This window comes from Azolla caroliniana, unplaced genomic scaffold, assembly GCF_043228905.1.
Source record: "Azolla caroliniana isolate FFs.n. ecotype wild unplaced genomic scaffold, voAzoCaro1.0.p SCAF_2, whole genome shotgun sequence".
Classification (NCBI taxonomy): domain Eukaryota; kingdom Viridiplantae; phylum Streptophyta; class Polypodiopsida; order Salviniales; family Salviniaceae; genus Azolla; species Azolla caroliniana.
This window is the reverse complement of record NW_028230437.1, coordinates 2,523,449-2,546,204: the sequence shown is the minus strand read 5'-3', so window position 1 is coordinate 2,546,204 and position 22,756 is coordinate 2,523,449. Positions and strand designations below refer to the sequence as shown.

The 22,756-nt window shown below is 42.3% G+C and overlaps 1 protein-coding gene across 1 annotated transcript; it reads left to right on the top strand.

The window, feature by feature from the left end:
• The first annotated feature begins 17,306 nt into the window (after positions 1–17,306).
• Positions 17,307–21,424, top strand: LOC147867073 (uncharacterized). The gene is made up of 2 exons (XM_087314760.1): positions 17,307–17,436; positions 17,601–21,424. The coding sequence occupies exon 2, from the start codon at positions 18,549–18,551 to the stop codon at positions 20,859–20,861; it is 2,313 nt and encodes a 770-aa protein (XP_087170886.1). The 5' UTR covers positions 17,307–17,436; positions 17,601–18,548; the 3' UTR covers positions 20,862–21,424.
• The last annotated feature ends 1,332 nt before the right edge of the window (positions 21,425–22,756 follow it).

The window sequence follows — 22,756 nt, the reverse complement described above, 5'->3', positions numbered from 1 at the left end:
AATGTAGAAATTGATGCATGACCTTTTGTTGTGAGGCAACTTTACCGATTGAGCTACAACAATTCATGAGAGGATTCTCTTGAACAAAACCATCATTATCTCTTATGGGTCAATCCATACTTCTCCACACGTGTTAGAAACATCCTTCTTTGTGACATTTGTCTTGTTGCTTCTATATGACTTGGATCACCTTCTCTTTTGTTTGAGACAAGTGTTGAACAATATGAGATGAGAGGTGTCAACTATGCATATTTTGTCTATAACAAATTTGTGAGATTGAGCATCATTCTTTTGTAGTACTCACCATTGATCACATTCAAATTTGCTTCCCACATCGTGTTATCCCCACACATCTCTTTTGCAATCACAATGCGCACTCTCAATTGTAATGTTCATCAACAATGTTTTTTGAGCATTTGGTTCCATACTAAGTACAATAATAGCATTTTTTGAGTGTTGCGAGTGTTAAATTTTTCATTAATGAACAGTGCTTGTCATAAATGGAATACTTGTGAATATTTTTAAATAGTTTGACTTGAATGCATTTTGTGAGTATATTTTTAAATACATATGATAGGAGTGGATGTTTTAAAGCGTTTTGAACATTAAACAAAGGTGTGGAAGGAACCTTGTCCATTTTTGTAAAATAGGCACATGCCGCATCTTTTGTTCAAAATGGTCTATAGACTTTGAAATTCCACTCGCCAAAGGGTTCCATTTTGAATAAGAACACGTGTTTGCATTTGCGAGCAACATGAGCATTGCCTTGTTTGATGCAAGATTCTCCTTCACTCGTGGGAGGTACATATTTTTGGGAAAGGAATCGATAATGATGAGCTTCTTTGAGGCATTTTGAGGAAATGATATTCACTCTTTTCCTAGAGTCACTTGGAGATGTCATACAACCTGCTAATAATGGTCTTTTGGCTCATGGAACCAAGGAACTCCTATGTCATTGTGTTGATGTGTTATTAGATTGACTCTCTCAGCACATTAGGTGGTTTATCATTTTATATACATTCATGAAATATTCCAATTAAACATTGTGTTGACTTGTGTTCTTTTGCAATAAATGGATCATCTCCCTTGTGTTCATTTGAAGTTAATTATATTTGGAACTATGTACAAACTAACTCATAAAATTGCTTTCAAGTTGGCTAACACTATATAGATTCAAGGTTATGCTATCCCACTATTACTCGAATAGAAGAAGGTAATTTGGGGTTTAGGGTTAACCCACTCTTTACGAAACATGTAAGAAGACCTTTAACTACATACTAATTTACCAAGCAAATGCCTACAAGTGAAAGAATGTTGTTGAATTTGACATGTGGTGGATGTGGGATGTTCTAATGCTATTGATTTGCCCCTTATTAAGTATTTTGGTTGAATGTTGATTGTTGCATCCATGTGATCCATCAAGAACGACTTACCTAATTCATTCACAGTGATTGGATACTTATAATTAATCTTGTCACACTCATCATTATAGTTATTTATGTGTCAAACATTGACTCCTTGAAAGGACAATGCAATTTGTTCAATCTTTAATATTTCTTAACCCTTCTCCAGTGCTTGGGAAGTGCCTAAAGTTACTTCACTTTAAAGTTCACATGCATGGTCATGCAAGTGATGATGCCACGACACACATGTAAGATATGTATATGTTTTGAGGTTTGGTGATATCAAGGTCAATTTTACATTTTACTTGGAGCCTCCCTACACTAAACCACATATATATTACATGCAACAATATACAAAAGCAAGTGTGTTTGTGTATAATAAACTTATTTCAGGGCGAGTTGGGTTTGTCATATCTTATTATTGTCATAGTCAAAGTACATTAACTTCACTAGAGAAATACATCAATAGGCAAGCGCTCAAGCATACATTTTCAAAGACATAAGACATTCTTTAAGAGGCAGCATCTTCTTCCTCACCCATTTGAGTTATTGTTTCCATCAAACAAATGATTTTTGCATAAGCCAATATATCTTTACAAAAAGTTTCAAGCCTTAGTTTCAGTTGCAATCCCTAGAACATTATTTTGGTTGAGACAACAAATAGCTCTATAAAGGCAGACTAAGAGCAAGAAACAAATGCCAATTATTAATTTGTTTTCATTGGATAGTGGAGGAAAGAGGATATAGCCCAAAAAAGTTGACAAATTTCATGCCAATACCTATGATACTTACTAGGAGCATGTCTTCACCTTGCATTGAAAGATCCCATTTGTGAGAAACAATAGGCCTTAGAGAAGTCTATCAAATTCAATGATAGGTTTCAAACCATCAAGATCTATATTGATGACTATCCTTCTCGCCTATTTGTAGCATTTCATAACTTTTTCTAACATAATCAAGATCGTGCTAAATGATTGATGACTCCAATGATAATTTTGAAGCCTTTGAGAACAACCTTGATTACCAACCTTCTTGCCATTCAAAGTGTTTCATATTTTTTGTTGAAAAAATATGACACTAATAATCCATGTTTGAAATGCATGTAGTATGAAATTAAGAATTCTTGGCTTCCTAAGAAATAGATAAATATCATAGGTGTTGCAATTGTGGTTCTTGAAGCGTCAATCAAATCTAGACCTATCATTGGAACTTTCCAAGGAAATTACTTTTTAGTTTGGGAGAGAGATTCCATTCCCAAACTAATTGTTGAGAATCAAACTCAACTTCCCATGTGTGGGAGCACACTCTAGGAGACTCAAGTGTGTGAACACCCCACCTCCTTGTATAATAACTAGTGTGTCATAGAAGTTAACATCCTATGACTGTTGACACATATTCTTTAAGTAGTTAAGTCTCAACCCCTTTCCCAAGGGGCCGTTTCAGTGAGAGAACTTAGAGAGAAGGTGGACTACATAAGCACCTTCTCCTTCTCTTTGTAACTGTTATTGGCTTATTCTGGCTTGTGTTAATACAATTTTCTGTTTTTCTATATTTTCTTGTGTTGTCTCTCTCTCTCTCTCTCTCACTCACTCACTCACTCACACACACATCTCTTCTGCTGCATAGAATCATCACCGATTCTTTACATGGTATCGGAGCACTTGGTAGCTTGATCCAAGCCCATCGCCTTCATGTGTGTTGTGTCTAATCCCGTGTTCACAGAGAACCTGTAGCAACAACCAACATAGTTCGAATCAAGAGAAGAAGAAGTTCGACATGAGCACTTGGATGGGAAACGCTCTTCCTACAGAGAAACTTGACAGAAACAATTTCGCATCTTAGGAGTACAAGATGAATCAATACCTTGTCGGCCAAGTTTATTGGAGTTATGTCGAAGGGGCAAACGAAAATCAGCCCAAGCACATGCCGACCATCCAACTTGGGAGCAAGCAACGAGTCAGATGTTGTACTGCCTTGCATCATGCGTCCATGATCACATGCTCGATTACATCCGAGAGGCCAAAACGCCAAAATAGGTGTGAGGGAACCTCAAGAAGATATTCGCGGCAAACACAACCACACGAAAGCTTCAGCTCCGCCAAGAGTTGAACATGATTCAATAGAGGGGCATGCCCATCGACAGCTACACCTTGAAGATCAAGGAGTTGTGCGACTCCCTTGGGTCGATCAATGTCAACATTGACGACTATGAAATGGTGCAAATATGCCTCGGCGGCTTAGCACCACACTTCAAAAGCCATTCGGTTGGTCATCCTCGCAAGGGAGAAGTCTTCCTCCATCTTCGATCTCTAGTTGATGTTATTGGTGGAAGAAAACCACGTCTGAACGAGAGGCAACGCATCTAACGGACAATTGTTTTACACAAACTCGGACGACGAAAGAGGACAAGGCCATGGAAGAAGGGGCCAACCAGGCCAAGGTCAGTACAACCAAAGGCAACCCCGAGAACAAAACTTCAACTATCGACAAGACGTTGTGAACGCACAAGGTGGAGCGTCAAGAAGCAGGGGGAGCTATCATGCCAGACCGAGCCGATAGAATAACTCCGCCCAATGCGGATACTGTGGCAAGCATGGCCACTATGAGGCAGAGTGTCGCAAAAAGAAGAGTGAGTCGGCAACTCACCAACTACGCCTCAAACGACGATCGTGGCGGAATGTTTGTGATGAGGCACATCACAAACTCTATGACAACCTCTAACTCGACTAGCACCTCCAACTCAAAAGATGTATGGTTTGTCAACTCGGGTGTATCCCACCACATGACGTCTCATGAGGATTGGTTCTAAGATCTACAAAAGCCCGAATGACTTGGCTATGTGGAAACTGGGAATGACACAATTCACCCCATTCAACATGTCGGCAATGTCCCATTTGGGGAAGAAGGCAACCAAACCTACATCAAGAAGGTCTTGCATGTTCCAACAATAACGAAGAACCTGGTCTCGATTGGCCAAATTGTGGAACAAGGCATGCAAGTTCGCTTCGACGACGGAGGGTGCTTCATCGAAAAAGAAGGCCGACTCATTGCCCACAGCTGAAGAGAAGGTCAGATGTTCATCCTTGATTCACACGAGATGAAATCGGCAATGTATGCCAAGGGTCATAGAGCCAACGCTGACATAGAGTGGTGGCACAAAAGGATTGGTCACATCAATCCTCAAAAGCTCAAAGGGATGCAATCAAAAGGAGTCGTCACCGGACTCCTGACCTTCACCAAAAAGGAAATCGTAGGCGTGTGCAAAGCTCGCCAATTCAGCAAACAACACCGACAACCGTTCCCAAAGTAGAGGAACATAAGCAAAGGGATCTTGGATGTAATACATTCAGATGTATGGGGACCAACCCAGACAACAACATTTGGTGGTTGCTACATAACGTCCATCGACGACTTCTCCAAACATACCTGGATTTATCCCATGCGCCAGAAGAATGAAGTGTTCTCGCACTTCCAAAAATTCAAAAACGAAGTTGAAAAAGCAACCAATCATCATGTAAGATGCCTTCGATCGGATGGCGGCAAAGAGTACTTCTTTGACGCCTTTACAACATACCTTCGACAAGAAGGAATCCGACAGGAGTTTGCTTGCACACACACACCTCAACAGAATAGAGTAGACGAATGCAAGAACTGGCACATACTCGAGGTGCCAAGGGCAATGATGAACGAGAAACATCTGCCAAAGTCATATTGGGCTGAAGCGGTGAATATGACCGTCTATATGATGAATCACTACACAACATCAAGAATGCATGATGTTACCCCCCCTGAGAGGTTCTATGGGAAGAAATAGGATCTATCCCATGTCAGGATATTCAATTCAATAGCATATGTACATATTCCCGACGAGAAGAGGAAGAAGCTTGATCCTAAGTCGGAAAATGTATTCTCGTGGGGTACTCACTCGAGCAAAAAGGCTATAAGTGCTTCAACCCCTCTACCAAGAAGGTACGAGTGAGTAGGGATGTTGTCTTCAATGACTCGACATCTTGGTACACAGTCGACTAAGCTCCATTCAACCCAGTTGAAATTGAGTTCGATATAGATGCTGAGGAGGTCAATCGACTGAGGTTCACATTAGAGGTAAGTCCAATCTCAACCAAGTTGAGTGGTCCACACGAGCCTCCACGTGACCAAAGCACATTGCGGGCAAGTTCGAAGATAGACACCAAAGGTAAGGCTAAAATGCCTGAGTGCAAAGATTCAGATGAAAATGAATCGACTCACTCATTCGACAATGAACATGATGGACTGGATGTGCCCATCATGAGAACCCCAGAACCATGTCGCTCCACCCGAGAGAAGAAAGTAGTCAACCGATTTGGCTACAACGATTACGTGGCATATCATTATGCATTGATGATGAAGGTGGCGACAGTTTGAGAGCCGGAAACCTTTTCTAAAGCCGCTAAAGACCCGCGATGGGTCGAAGCAATGAATCAGGAGATGCAAGCACTCTCCAAGAAAGAGACATGGGATCTTGTCCCTTCTTCACACCACCAAAAGGCAATTGGATGCCGATGGATCTTCGAAGTGAAGTACAACGTTGACGACACTGTCAATCAATACAAGGCCCGACTTGTGGCGAAGGACTACGCGTAGACGCACGGTGTCGATTATGAAGAGACCTTTGCCCTAGTAGCAAAGATGACTACCATTCGAACTGTGATTGCACTCGTAGTAGCCATGGGGTGGTGGTACCTGCACCAAATGGACGCCAAGAATGCCTTTCTCCAAGGTGAATTAAATGAGGAAGTGTACATGGTACAACCACCAGGCTTCAAGTCGAGCACACACCCACAAGCAGTATGTCGACTGAAAACGCCTCACTATAGCCTTGACCAAGCACCGAGAGCATGGCATTCGAAGATAACCCAATATCTTCACCAAATTGGCTTCAATATGTCCAAGTCCGACAACTCTCTGTTCATTGGGAGTGACTCCAAAGGACATGTATTTATCATCATTTATGTGAATGACTTGGTCATAGGAGGAGAGCACTTAGCAGACATTGAGCAGATCAAGAAGCTCATCTCTAGCCAATTTGAAATGAAAGACATGAAGGAGCTCCATTACTTTCTAGGAATAGAAGTAATTTGGACTCCTGCCGACATCATGCTTTCTCAAAGGCACTATATCCTCAATCTTCTCTACAAGTTTGGGATGACACAATGTAAGCCCATCACTACCCCTCTTGATCGCAACCTAAAGCTAGATGTCGACTTAGGCACAAGAGAGTGTGAGCCGACATTCTATCGTCAGCTAGTCAGAAACCTAATCTACCTCACCATTACCCGACCCGACTGGAGTTACCCGGTTGGCCTCCTTAGCCAATTCATGCAAACTCCGTGAGACATCCATCTCAATTGTGTTAAGCGAGTGCCAAGGTATGTGAGTGGAACCATGGATTACGGCATCCTCTACAAATCAGCCACATCAACACAACTCGAAGGGTACACAGATGCCGACTGGGCCGGCTACAAAGCCGACAGACGATCAACCTCAAGGAACTTCGTCTTCTCCCTCGGTAGCGGAGCCATCTCTTGGAGCAGTAAGAAGCAGCCGACAATCGCATTGTCGAGCACAAAAGCCAAATACAAGGATCAAATTCTCCTCTTCTGCGACAATATGAGCAATATTCACTTGGCTTGGAACCCAAATTTCCACGCTCGGACCAAGCACATTGAAGTGCACACTATCGCTTCATCGAAGAGTGTGTTCTGGCCGAGGATGTCGACCTGCAACACGTCAACGCGAACCTGCATACTGTTACATTCTAGACTCGAACCTTTGACTTTTAACTCACACAGTACATTGTGTTGTGTTAACCATATGGAAATTCTTGTGAATTGTCAAGATTCGATTGTGAACTTGTATATATTATAAAGTCTAATGTATAGTACATTCGAGAATATTCTAGTCGTTAGTATATTCTAGAATTATTATGTGGTATATTCTAAACGGGTATATTCTCGAGATATTTCTCGAGTATATTCTACAAGTATTCAATCTTAGAACATGTATAAATACTTGTAACCTCCTTGGTGTCGAATACGAGTGTATAATGGCCGTATTCACGTTGTCCCTTTGGACAACCCAAGTTTGGGCTATTTCTATAAATAGCATAAAGGGCAGTTGCCCTAGGATAGTCACTATATAAAGTGACTTTGTAACCTTTAGTTAAGGTTGGTTGTTATTATTGTAACTATTGCTATTGAGAAATATAACGTATTCTTTGTGCCTCTCTCTCTCTCTCTCTCTCTCTCTCTCTCTCAAAAAAGTCCCTCACATCGACTTCCTAGAATTGCGTGGGAAGCAAGCAAAAAGATCCAAAAGACGCATAAAAGCAAAATCTTGTGTTCCAGTTGGATGCAAGATATAGAAAAATGGTTTGGTAGATGGGATGCGAGACACTTGCTTCATGATGCATCATTAGATTCCTCTGTAAATGAGGCATTTTTGCAACGTCAATGTATCATGACATGGGACAAATATGGAGGCTCACGCTTCACACATTATACTACACATGTTGCACCTAACTACAAAACCATATTCTTTGCGAAACGGGGAAATCGTACACATCCATACATGTTAGAGCCCATACCGTTATCTGCCATTCGAACCATTGCTTCCATGCGACTTAGCTCACATGCATTGCGATGTGAAACAGGGCGTTGGGGTACAATTGATGAGAGTGGTCGGCTATGCACACTTTGCCCTAAACAAGTTCGCGAGTCTGAGTATCACACTTTGATACAATGCTCTGCCTTTGATCATATTCGACCATGCTTTCCACATCTCTTCGATTGAGCCCAATCTTTGCATGAATTCCTATCACAACCACAATGTGCACTCTCGATTGCAACATTCATTGGTAAAGTTCTTGAACATCAAGAGTCACTACTCACTTTCACACGTATCACATGAAATGTAATATTTTTGGTCTCATAGGTCATATTTGACCTCCGAAGATGATAATATAATCTATCTCTCTCTCTCTCTCTCTCTCTCTCTCTGTATTGCTCATTCGCATACGCAGGTTCTTCACCATCACAGGATGTTGTTTGTTCTTCCGCACTGACGACCTTGTTCCACAACATTTGGTATTAGAGTGTTGGAGGTTCTTCAATCCGCTGCCGGCCGTCATAGTACACCACCCAACATTATGCTTTCGTTTTCTTTTAAGAATAGAGAAGGGAGAAGAAAAACAAAAAGCTCGCATCTCACTGTGCTAAATTACAAATTGGAGTAAGCCAGCCAGCTGTACTCTATTCCTGTGATTGTAATCACTTGAGGGGAGCTCCCTGTGCAACACCTGACCCAATCGTGCTTCATTCGGTTAAACGACATCCGAATAGGTCACCGGACGCTATTCACCCGCTTGTTGTAACCACCCGCAACAGATTGGACTCCTGGCAACAACCAAATTCGCGCTTCATTTGGTTGATTGACATCCGGGAGGATCAGTTGGATCCGTCCCTCTCATCGCTGCAGTCATCCGAAGCAGAATCGGCCCAAACAATCGGTTTCTTGTAATCGGTATTCGGCATACAATCGGAAGCTAACCGGGCTCACTCCGACTTGGCAACATTCGATAAGACCAGCCGGTTTTGTCCCTCAAGTTACCGGAGTCACACCGAGCAAGTTCAACAACAAGTATCCGAAACCAAACCGACTCGGGTTCAAAATCGACTAGAACGATATCGGGTGAGCCGACCGACTGCACCCCACTAAGGTTCGTAGTCAACTCCGAACCAAGTCTTACCAACCGAAACCGAAGCAGATGGCATCAACATCCGGCTCATCGGAGATGAGTCTAAGGAGGTTCGACGGTTCGAACTTCAACTTCTGGAAGGAACAAATGCAGGACTATCTCATAGTCAAGGGTCAGATAGACCCGATTGAGAATGAAAATCCTCCAGAAGCATACAAGGCAAACGAGTGGCTCAAGCTGGACAGAATCGTTCGCGCCACGATTCAGATGCACTTGTCGGAGTCAGTGTACTTCACAGTGCAATCATGCTCGACGGCTTTTGAACTTTGGAAAACACTGTCGAAAACTTATGAAAAGAAGGTCGCGGCAACAAAGATGTATTTGATCCGGCGCCTCTACAACTTGCGGATGAAAGAATCTGATTCGGTTCAGGCACACCTCAACGAGTATGAAAGCATAAGCTCCCAAATCTCATCTCAGGGGACGACAATCGAGGTTGAACTCAGAGCAATGATACTCATGAGTAGTCTCCCCTCTTTATGGGAAACTTTCGTTACAACCGTGTGCAATGCTTCAACAGTTGCCGTTAAGTACTCCGAAGTCACGAGCGCAATCCTGACTGAAGCAGCTCGGAGAAAGTCTTTCACCAAAGACTCGACAGATGAAGCTTATGTAGTACAAGGTTCGACCGACCGATCGAACAACCGGGGAAGAAGTTCTTCCTGACCGCCGAACAATCAGCGAAGCCGGAGCAAGTCCCGGGACAACAGAATCTGCAACTACTGCAAGAAACCAGGACACATCAAAGCTGACTGTCAGGCACTCAAAGCAAAAACCGACAAAGATCAGAGAGTGGATCCGAAGAGTAGCCGGCATGAGGAGGTCAACTACATCGGCTCTTTAGTCGAAATTTTGACGACCGACCCAAACATACTATCCATAGAGAATCCAATTGAATTAGAAGTTTTGCTTACGACTGAGGAATCGAGCACATGGCTCCTGGACTCGGGCACATCGTATCATGTGACACCTCACCTATCTCAGTTTCGGCAATACTCGGACTGGCACTCCGACTCAGTTCGAGTTGGAAACTCGCAACACTGTGCTATAATCAAAATCGGCACCGTAGAGCTCAACCTTCCGTGTGGCTCTACACTCATACTACACAACGTCCGACACCTTCCTGAGCTCTGAAGACCCTTGATCTCAGTCGGACAGCTTGACGAAGCTGGCATCCGTGCCGGGTTCTCATCAGGAGGGTGGACACTCCACAAAGGGAACCTCCTGCTTACTCGAGGACAAAGGTACACTCTTTGTACCTTTTATATGTCACACTCAAAGAGGGTGACTTATTTCTAGTTGATATCCCCGTGTCATTGTTATGGCACAGACGACTTGGACACCTCAGCAAGACCGACATAACTCACCTATCCAAAGCCGGTTACATCCCCAAACTCTCCTTCTCGGATCACCAATTCTGCGAGCATTGCCAGTACGGCAAACAGGTAGCCATATCACACCCGACATCAGCACCAAGAGAATCGAGTCCCCTCGATTTGGTCCACTCGGACGTTTGTGGCCTGATGCCACATTAGTCTCTCAGCGGTGCTTTGTACTTCGTCAGTTTTATTGACGACTCGACTCGGAAGGTGTGGGCTTACCCCATAAGAACCAAAGATTGGGTGTTCTCAATCTTCTCTGAATGGCTTGCAATGGTCGAAAATCAGACCGGTCGGAAACTGAAATGTCTCCGAACCGACAACGGAGGAGAATTCAAGTCTGAAGAATTCGTCAAATTTTGTCGGGAACGCGGCATTCGACGTGAATATATGGCACCCTATAGTCTGGAGGAGAATAGAATTGCTGAACGCATGAATCAGACGATTCAAGAATGCATAGTATCCATGCTCCAACACTCCGGACTGTCGGATGGCTTCTGGGCGGAGGCTCTACTTACGTCAGTACACATAATAAATATGTCGCCAAGTAGACCTCTAGGAATTAAAATACCTCAGGAAACATGGACCGATAGTAAGCCGAATTATGACAAGCTGAGGATCTTCGGCTGCGAGGCGTATGCCCTCATACCAAAAGACGATCGCCGAAAACTCGAACCAAGATCAAGGAAATGCATTATCCTTGGATATGGACCCGATGGCGAGATCAGATACCGACTGTGGGACCCCGAACACAGACAAAATCGTCCAAAGTTCGGACGTCGTGTTCAACGAGTCAACTATGCATAAAACGGTCGAAAGGCCTATTGAAGTCCGAAGGGTAATATTTTCCAAAGTGCCAACCCTTCATGAAGGCCCAGCCCACAACACGAGATCGGTTTCACAGGTAACTGACACCTCTTGTCTTGAATCCACCAATTCACCACAGCCGAATGGCTTGGCTTCCGACCATCCGACACCTATACCCTGTGCGACCAGTCCAGTCATACCTCGAAAATCCGAGAGACTGTCGCAACCTCCGGAAAGGTACTCTCCCAGAATTTTCTTTATCGACGTTGGCGAACCGACATCTTATGAAGAAGCATCGGCACCTGCCAACTCAACCACCTGGCATCTGGCGATGGAGTTGGAAATGCACTCCATTCGCGCAAACAAGACTTGGGACTTGGTCGAATTACCGGAGAATCGACGTGCTCTTCCATGTAAGTGGGTCTATCGACTAAAAGAGACGTCTGACTCGACCAACCCAAAGTACAAGGCCATATTAGTTGCGAAGGGATTTCGACAAGAATATGGCGTCGACTTCGATGAAATCTTTTCACCAGTGGTGAAAATGACAACCCTTCATTTCATGCTCGGCGTCGTGGCCGCTGACAACTTGGAGCTGATTCAGCTAGATGTAAAAACGGCATTCCTCCACGGTGACCTACAGGAGGAAATCTATATGGAGCAGCCGAAGGGCTTCGTGGCATCCGGCCAGGAACATCTAGTCTGTCGACTCAAGAAGAGTCTCTACGGCCTAAAACAGGCACCCCGACAGTGGTACAAGAAGTTTGATGACTTCATCCAGTCGATCAGCTTCTCCAAGAGCGATGAGGACCACTGTCTCTTCACCAAAACAACTCAAGATGGGTCTCTTGTCTTCCTCATCATTTACGTGGATGACATGCTACTCTCCGACCGACATGCCGGAGAGCTCACCGAACTCGTTCGGAAATTGCGATTGAAGTTTGCCATGAAGGACCTCGGTCCGACAAGACACATACTTGGTATGAAGATTAGTCAGCATCGCAAATAAACGACAACTTTTCTTGTCTCAAACCGACTACATCGGACGTGTCTTGGAACGCTTCAACATGCACTCGGCCAAATCTGCTTCGACCCTGCTCCCCATTAACCTTCGGTTGTCTCAGCGAGACTACCCGACATCCGGTCTAGAGGGGGAAGATATGAAGTCGGTACCGTATGCACCGGCAGTCGGCTCCCTTATGTACGCGATGGTCGCGACACGGCCTGATATTTCTCACGTCATCAGCAGATTCATGCACAACCCAAGCCGATCGCACTGGAACGCAGTCAAGCATGTGTTCAGGTATCTAACTGGCACAAAAGACCACGACATTCTTTTTTGCCCGAACTCAACCTCAGGCGTAGTCGGTTACACCGACTCGAACTTCGCCGGCTGTGTGGACAGTCGGAAATCAACAATCGGATATTGTTTCAAATTCGACAATGGAGCAATCTCGTGGAAGTCGAAACTTTAGGAGTGCACAACCACCTCAAAGACCGAAGTGGAATATGTAGCTGCGTCCGACGCGGTAAAAAAAGCTTTATGGCTTGGTCGTCTGGCGCACACGTTTCGACAAGTCGACTCAGACTCGGCTCCAGTTGTCTACAACGACAGTCAGGGTGTTATTGCTTTGTCAAAGAATCTGGTTCACCACAACGCCTCCAAGCACATCGACGTTCGATATCACTTCGTTCGGGATTACGTCATTTCAAGGAAAATCAGTCTCGAGAAGATATCCACAACCGATAATGTCGCAGATGGAATGACCAAGTGTCTTTTGGCGGATCACTTTCGGTCCCTTCAACACCAGATGGGTGTAACGAAAAATCGGTCCGGTTAAAGTTGGACACACAACACAGGATGGTTTCGGACCACTGACATCGGTTCTCTGAGGATCGGCTTCAGGTCTTTCGACCCGACCGGTTCGATCTTCAGTCTTTGGATCCTGCCGACTCGAACAAAACCGATCTGTCCGACAACCTTGTACATACCTGTAACTTTAGTATAACCCATGTATACACCCATTACGGGGGAGAGTCGAATACGAGTGTATAATGGCCGTATTCACACTGTCCCTTTGGACAACCCAAGTTTGGACTATTTTTATAAATAGCATAAAGGGCAGTTGCCCTAGGATAGTCACTATATAAAGTGACTTTGTAACCTTTAGTTAAGGTTGGTTGTTATTGTTGTAACTATTGCTATTGAGAAATATAACGTATTCTTTGTGCCTCTCTCTCTCTCTCTGTATTGCTCATTCGCATACGCAAGTTCTTCACCATCACAGGATGTTGTTTGTTCTTCCACACTGACGACCTTGTTCCACAACACTTGGTCCCTTTCAAGGGATTTAATACTAGCCATTGACACATCAATTTACTATCGTCTCATTCCATCTTGTCTCCTTCTTCATCTCTGTCTTCATGCTCTCATGTCGCTCACAACTTATAGAGTTCCTAACCTCGTCACTTCTAGCTCCAAGTTCGTAGCCCCGACATAGTCCATGGTTGGTGTGTCCATGACACAGACGATCGACATCTTCACAGAAGCCTTGGGGATTGACAACCTATGGCAATTCATGACGCACCTAGGTCTTTCAACCATCAACCAACCGAGCTTGAGGGGGAGTAAGGAGCAGCAGGAGTGAACCAACCATCCAAAGCCGAAGTTGGTCAACTCAAGGCCAACCCGAATACCTTTTCTGAACCAATGATTAGATTACCGGATGTTGTGTTTGAAGGTGCGTGTTGACAAACAAACTCAACTTCCCATGTATGGGAACGCACTCTAGGACACTCAAGTGTGTGAACACCCCACCTCCTTGTATAGTAACTAGTGTGTAATAGAAATTAACATCCGATGACACATATTCTTTAAGTAGTTAAGACGAGACCTCTTTCCCGAGGGCTAGTTTCAGTGAGAGAACTTAGAGAGAAGGTGACTATATAACCACCTTCTCCTTCTCTTTATAACTCTTGTTGTTGTTGGCTTATTCTTCCTTGGGTTAATACAGTTTTTTGTTTTTCTGTATTTTCTTGTGTTATCTCTCTCTCTCTCTCTCTCTCACACACACACACACACGCGCGCGCGCATATCTCTTCTGCTGCACAGAATCCTCACCGATTCTTTACACTAATGAACTCTAAGGACAAAAGTTCAGAATTTGAATCCCATTTTTACATCTAGATTCTAAAGTGAGCCAAGTTGTTGTTTCCTGCTCATCCCAACCCATTTTGTGAAATTCCCTTATAAGAAATGAGGTCATTATTGAAGCCTCTATGGATTATGTTTTTACTTTTTGCTCTTTATGCAAATGAAAAGAGAAGATGAAGTTCTATGTCAGAATCATGTGTTTTGCTACCGGTATTGTGATGGCAATGCAACAAGGTATACCTTTTGATATTATCACAATCATCCCTTCATCTTAAACTCATATTAAAACTTCGTCTTTTATACTCTTATATAATATCATTATCGTGCCATTTTAACATTCACTAAAGAGAATAACACATAGAAACAAACACTTTGCTTTATTATCATGCTAAAGATAATGATTTGTAGTGCATGTTGTACAACCTTGGAAATCTAGCTCCTTGATAGTTCCATGAATATTTGTAGCTAGCCATTCGATGTAGTTCTACACAACTTATAGAAAGGCGGCATATGTGTTCCTTGTTATTGATTGTAGACAAAACTACACATCTCCTAATTATCCCAATCATACAGAAACTTGGCATGGTCTACAAACCTAGTCAAAGTATGGGACGGGGTGGGAAGTTGCTTACATTCAAAATTTTCAACAAACTTTTGTCACGTAACTTGAGCCTTTTCCTCATCGATCAAGTTTCTCCCTCTCTCCCTCTCTCTCTCTACTAACAATCTTTGCAAAATAACTTAAAATGGACTCAAGAAAGTAATGGAGGATATGCATAGAAGGAAGGGCGTGAGATTAGATTAGGGAAAAACAACATAAGGGGATAAGTGGGCCCTACAAACTAGTGGAAAGCCTTAATTAATATTCAATGGACGAAAATTGAAGATAAAAAGAGGAAGCATATTGACTTGCAAAAAAAGCTTTAAACTATGTTTTGGTTTGTATTATAAAAAAAGCATAGGCAATACATTCACCTACATAATCACAACAAAACTGAGTAGTTCACGAATGTGAAGGTACTAGGTCCAACAACTATAATATTTTCTCAAAATCGGTATTTCTTACATTATTGGAATTCTAAACGTGTGCACACAAGGTGAAAACCTACATCATCTATAGAACGTATGTCAAGTCAAGGTGCAGTCAACGTATGATCATATATCAATCAAGTATAGCAAAAAGACACAAAACAAAGACCTAATGAAATTGTGTTGTAAAAGGCAAAATTTGCATTGGATATATACTGTGTTTTTGTTATTGTGCGGTTGTTGTGAATATCAAAGATATCGGGTATAGAAGGAATCTAGAAGACAACCAATAGTAGAACAAGCTTAAATGTTTTTGTAAAGAGAAAAGGGGAGGGGGTTGATATTTTTCAAAGGATCTATCAAATGCAACCTTAGACAAAACAAGTCAAGCCAAGTAATGAAACACTTCGAAAGAGATATGCCTTTAAACAAAAGGCGATGTGAAAGTGATGGGCAAGAATGAGGCATGATTGCATGCACCCTTGGAAAGAGGTGACGAACTCATGGGGAAGGGAACTAGGAGAACCTGAACAAAATGTATGCAGAAGTCAGGGGTTGGAGCAAGCCATGGTCACATGCATCACATGAAGGGGTGACGAGCCCATACGAAGGAATGAACGTGTTGGCGAACAATAGAATGCGGTCTTAGGGAGATTCAAGAGAAAGAAGAAGAAGAAGAAGAAGAAGAAAGTGATCTCATCTAGGTGGGGTGGGGACATAGAATTGAAAAAATTGGGAAAGTGAAGAAATAAAAAATCCATCATTTGATGAGTCCATTTACACTAGGCCTTCCTTGTTTTGAATTACCTTACCTTAGTGGTATTATGTCTTGGGTTCGAAACTCAGTTTTTCTCTCCTCTTTATTACTCCATACACATCCTCTAAATTTACGAGATGCCATTGTGGAATATCGGGGTTGAACCCACGACCTCGTAGTCTCCATTGTGCAACTTTACCAACTGATCTACATCCATCAAAACTCCTATTGTCTCTCTCTCTCTCTCTCTATGTGTGTGTGTATCTTTCTCTCTAACTGTGCAACACCAAGACTTCCCGGGAGGTCACCCATCCCTGTCTGTGTGTCTGTCACACACACACACACACACACACACACACACACACACACACACACAGAGTGTTTGTAATTCTACCAAACCAATGCCGGAGGCTTTCTTGACGGGATCTTTAATTTTATTGTTTTCTTCGAGCTTGTCATCAGTGAGAACATCGGACGGAGTAGAGGCACGACTCATATCATGGGTTTTAGATCTATGCCTCTCTCTCTCTCTCTCTCTTTGTTCGTCTTTTCGTCTGCGAAGAGGATCGAATTTGTCCGAGGCACTCGAAGGGGGCAATCAAGAGGCATTAGGGTTAGGGTTAGGGTTTGGCGAGAGAGAGAAAGAGACTCGAGAGGGAGATTTGGGGGGGGTGTCCGCATAGCCAAAAAAATCGAAGCTTTTTTTTCGTCTTCTTTCATTTTGTTTAGTTTTTAGTTGTTTTTTTTTTGTTGTTGTTGTTACAGAGAAAAGTTTAGGGGAAGAAAGAGAAATGGAAGGGACGAGAGAAGAACGCAAAGGAGAAAAAGCAAAAAACTGAAGAAGGAAAAATCCATTTTCGCTGCAGAAGAAGAAAGAAGAAGAAGAAAGAAGAAGAAGAAGAAGGAGAAGGGAGAGCGAGAGAGAGAGAGAGAGAGAGAGCAGAACGCACAGTCGGAGCGAGCGATCGACGGACACACAGACTGAAAGGAAGAACACCGACGGAGTTCCTTTTAATATTTGCTTTTGATTCCTCTGCTCCGCCATTGCCCCTGCTGCAAACCCTAATCACGCTCTCTCCCTCAGGCATTGCCGTTTCTGTTCCTCCTCGCAGGTTAGTCCTTTTCTCCTCCCGCTCTCATTTTTTTTTCTCTCAATTTTGCACATTTCACAGAGAAGCCCAGAGTACAATACTGGCACAGACACACAGACACAGAAATCAGTTTCCATGTCTCCTCCGCCAGTGTGGAATCTGAGATCTGCCTATTTTCTTCTAAGGTATGAGCTCGTTTGCTCCTTCTGCATGCTGTGGAGTCCGACTTCAACCTCACAGACTTCACATTGTGTGTCCGTTTTCCTCCATTTCCTCATTCTTCTTGAAGAATCGTTCAAGCTCCTTACTGAACGAGAACTAAGTTCAGGGTTTAAGGTTCTTACAGGAAGAAAGCTAGCTAAAAATCTTGTTTTTTTGCTGAAAGAAAGCTAGTTCAAAGTCTTGGTTTTTGATGGAAGAAAGCTAGTTCAAAATCTTGGTTTATTTCTGAAGATAGTTACTTTGGGGTTTAAATCCTTGCTATAAGAAATCATGCTTGAGGTTTTTGCTGGAAGAAGGAAGCTAGTCGGAAATTTGAGTTTCTAGTGGAAATGAAGAGAGTTCAAGGTATAATTCCTTGCTAGAAGGAAAGATTGTATTCAAGGTTTTTGTTGAAAGAAGGAAGCTTATTCAAATCCTTAGGTTCTTGTAGAAATAGAGCTAGTTAAAAGCAGAATAATTCTCGTTAGAAAGAAGCCAGCTCAACATTGTTTGAAGATGGAAGCTTGTTTCTGGTTCTTGCTGGAAGAAGTTTACTTCAAAGTCTTAGGTTCTTGCTGAAATCGAACTAGTTTGGGATTTGAATCATTGCTAGAAGGAAGCTAGGTCATGAAGGTCCTTAGTTTGAGATTCATGCTTGCAGAAAGAAGCTAGTTTGAGGATCTTGTTTTGCGAAAGATATTTGAAAGTCTTAGGTTCGTGCTAGAAAAGAAAGATAGTTCAAGGTTCTTGGTGGAAGAAAGAGAATACAAAGTTCTAGGGTCTTGGTAGAAGGAAGCTTGTTGAAGTTCTCGATTGAGGAAAAGGATAATAGCTTGTGGTTCTTGTTTCCTAGAAAGGGAGCTGGTTTGTAATTTGTTCTAAGAGGAAGGAAAGCCAGCTGTGTGTGTTTTCATTCAAGACGGGGTCATGCTATGGAGTGTAACAGAGACGAAGCTGTTCGTGCAAGGGTCGTGGCAGAGCAGAAATTCGCATCTAAAGACTATGTTTCCGCAAGAAAGTTTGCGATTAAAGCTCAGCAGCTATTTCCTGATTTGGAGAATATTGCACAGATGATCGCTGTCTTAGATGTCCATGTGGCGGCTCAGACGAAACTTACATCTACTGATGAGAAAGATTGGTATGGAATCTTGCAAATTGAACCCACTGCTGATGATGCTTCTGTGAAGAAACAGTACAGAAAACTTGCTTTATTTCTTCATCCTGACAAGAACAAATCGGTTGGGGCTGAATCAGCCTTTAAGCTCATCGGGGAAGCTTTACAAGTGCTTTCTGACAAGGTGAAACGCCTCGTATATGATGCAAAGAGGGGGTTTCACAGTAATGCATCAGCTCAGAGTTCTACTGGTATGCAACAGTCCCAGGCTTCTTCTCATCAAGTTCCTTCCCAGAAACATAAAAGTTATGCTGAGGGAAACATCCATTTTAATGTCTGCAACAATGTAAACCAACAATATCCTCAGAATCATCCGACGGCTCCTGTTCATGCCGCTGTTCATCTTTTCACTTTCTGGACAGCTTGTTCGTCATGCCAAATGAGGTATCAATACTATAGGAAGTATGAGAATCAGAACTTGTTATGTCCCCAGTGTCGGAAGCCTTTTATTGCCAAAGACCTCTCAAATGTGCTGAAGGTGAATGTTACCCAGGCATGGCCTCCTCACGGAAGCTTGCCTGGTTCTCCGCCAGGTTCACAGTCATGGCATTCTAGTAATTCTTACATCTCTACAAATTACGGAACATCAGGGTTCAACATGGCTAATACTTTTGTTAATGGTGGAGCATCAGGCATACATGGTAGTGTTCCGAATCCAGCCAATACAATGGGTTTTTCTTCAGATGTTTCTGCGAAGAATGGTGGAGTTTCTGATGCTAATAATTCGGTTTATGGAATGGGAGGGTGTTCTGGAGCCAAAGCTGAGGCTGAAAAAGAGCTTTACAGGAAGATAGAAGAGCTTCGGAAGGCTAGAGAGATTCAGAAAGAACTGATGAAAAAAGCAAAGATGGCTGAGAGAGCACAGGAAACTATGGCTAAAGCTATGTTCAGAAAAGATCACGCTTCTTCGAAATTGAAGAACAAGCTTGCCAAAAAGCAGAAAAACGCAAGTGGTAGTGAGTCAGATGAGGAAGATGAGTGTGTGATTAAAGTAGTAAGTGGTGAAAATGGAAAAGCTTTTTCTACTGGCTATAAGAGGAGTGCTGGTTACAATGCCAGTAGAAGTGATGAAGATTTTCAAGACTTGTGCCCTGGCAAGAAATTGAGAGTTGAAATGGATTCTGGAAACATGAAGCAGGGGGTTCTGAAAGACATGGATATGACCAAAAGGCTTGCAGATATTGCAAAGAATGCTATAAGAATGCAGCTCAACTTGCAAGCAGGAAAGACCAATACAGTTACACCGACTTTCAGTAGGGATGAAAAGAAAAACTTGACTTCTGCTCCAGAGATAGAGAAGAAGCATCAACCCTCCAGTGAGGTAAAGAAAGAACAGTGCATTAGTTCTGATAAAGAAGATGGAGTTTTAGCAAGTTGCTCAGTGCCTGATGCAGATTTCCATAATTTTGATGAAGGCAGAGAAGAGAAGGATGTGGAAGTTGGACAGATATGGGCTTTGTATGATGAGAAGGATGGTATGCCCAAGTACTATGTGAAGGTTAGGGAAGTGCGATCCCGAACTCCTTTCAAAGTTTTGATTGGATGGTTTGAGTTGCGGAAACCTCCTGAAGAGCTTTATGACTTGTTGGATATGGGTTTCTCATTCACATGTGGAGAGTTTAGGGTTTCATCGAGTCAGGTGATGGATAGTGTGAACTCTTTCTCGCATCTTGTGAAATGGGAAAAGGGAAGCAAAGGTATAGTCAAAATCTATCCGAAGAAAGGCGACATCTGGAGTATATATGGTGATTGGGAACCAGGGCAAAGTGTGGTTAAGGTCACTGATGCACCTTTAAAGTATTGCATGGTAGAGGTTGTTAGTGATTGCAATGATGAAACAGGGGTTACAGTAGTGCTACTGCAAAAAGTGAAGGGTTTTAAGACTATTTTCCAACTTAGTAGTGAAAAGATCATGCAGGTACCATTCGCGGAAATGCTTAGATTCTCTCACCAAGTACCTGCTTATAAGCTCAATGGGGATGAAGCTCCAGGTATCCCGAAATGCTGTTGGGAGCTAGATCCAGCCGCAGTTCCCTCTAATCTAATAGATCCGTCCGGATTCAATTATTAACAAGACCGCATTTTGATGGCGATTTATGTTTTAATTGTTTTGAGATCAATATAGTTATGAAGTACCAAATGTGATGTTCTTTATGGCATACCCATCATCATCATCGACAAGACATCATTCAGGCTCTACCTCGATGAGATGAACTTTCTACTGACTTTATGATGGGAATGGTGGAAAAGAAAACAATCAGCATCATTGAACCAGGTCATAATTTTTTTTCCAATTTTGAATGGAAGTCCCATACAGACTTAACCCTTCATTCACAACAATGCTTAAAAAGTTGCCTTCATACTAACCTATTTGACCCTTCGATAGCTCTGTAGCATTTGAGAGTATGTGTGAGAGGGCAAGCGAGTGAGAGACCTCTTAATTTTGGGTCTTTCCCTTAACGATTGTAAACTAGTAATGAACTGTCTGTACATGGTCAGCATATTTACTTCTGCCTGGTGAAAACCATTTCTTCCAGGATTTTTCCTTGTATACTAGATTAGGCATGTATGGTTGTCATCATGGACCTGAATGTTCTGTCATAAAGAAATCACATACAAGCCACTTGTTTTTTACTTATGATCCTGAATTCTGATGCATTTCCAGGAGAAGTTAAACGTTTTATGATTGAATATTTATTTCCAATGCGCCAAAATTTGAACTTTTGCTGTGTTTTGTACAAATGTAGAAAGGTGATGCCATTTAGTTATCTTTACTAAATAAATGTTTCTTCATTAGATAGAAGTTGGTTATGTATATATATATATACTGATGTATATGGATATTTATGTTTGTAAAATGCATGCAAACATGTACTGGAAGGACATTATACATGTGAAGCTGGTTAGTGAAGCGATTTGTAAAGTGTGCTACATGGAACACACTTGTTAACAATCTAGGCTGTGCCATATTACATGATGCTATTTTCTCAACCCAATTGAACTTGTGAAAGCAGAAAACATTTAGCACATGTGAATGATTGAGTGTGATATCATGCCTTTAATGCTTTAAGACACTTGGAAAACTGTATGTCAAAGTAATTACAACTAGTTTTTTCACTTATAATTGAGACTGTATTGTAAGCTGTTCTTGTATTGGCTACACCCTATTGGTGAGGCCATTTTCAGTCTATGGGCAGCAATGTTAAGCGATAGTGTTAAATTGATTTGTATTTGAATGCTCAGTAAATGCACTTCATGGTTCTTTGTGCAATTTTGTTAGAACATACATTTAGTTTAAAATTTTTTGGGTGATATCATAGTTCCTGGCTTATGAAAATGCGTTATTAGGTGCTGTCTCTCACATCTGGCGTGAAATTCATTAGCTGGTGCTCTAGCGCTAGCCATACGCACATCAATGAGGATGCATAGGTTCTTGTGTCTGTTGCCAATTATCAGTTCTTGGATTGCCCAAATCCCACGAGTGAATGGGAGATTGAATCGCCATTAGACCTCATCTGAATGAATCACTCATTTATCTCCTCCTAAAGAGTAGTTCAGTCTTGGGGCCCGATCGAGTCTAGCAAGAGTAATTTGTAACTATTTCTTCACTTTTCTTCATTAATTCTCTGTGCAAAAAGCCCAAGTGATTTGTAACCGTGTCTTCACTTTTCTTCATCAATCCTCTAGGTAAAAAGGCCAAGTAATTTGTAACCATGTCTTCACTTTTCTTCATCAATCAAAGATCTTTACATTCACTTGATAGATTATGTATGGACGACTATTCCAAAATATTACAATCACCATCTCATAGATCTCTTCTGAACATCCCTAGAGCTGCCTTTCAAGACAGTTGTACAGTTATCTTCGTGTAAAGGATCTCGTGTCATGCTTACGTTTTCCAAAGTTTGAAAGGAATTCTCGTCATTTTTTAAAAGCCAAGGGGGTATCTCTTGTAAATATACAAAA

Coding starts and splice junctions, on each gene's coding strand:
- LOC147867073 (XM_087314760.1), top strand. CDS start 18,549: ATGGAGTGTAACAGAGACGAAGCTGTTCGTGCAAGGGTCGTGGCAGAG.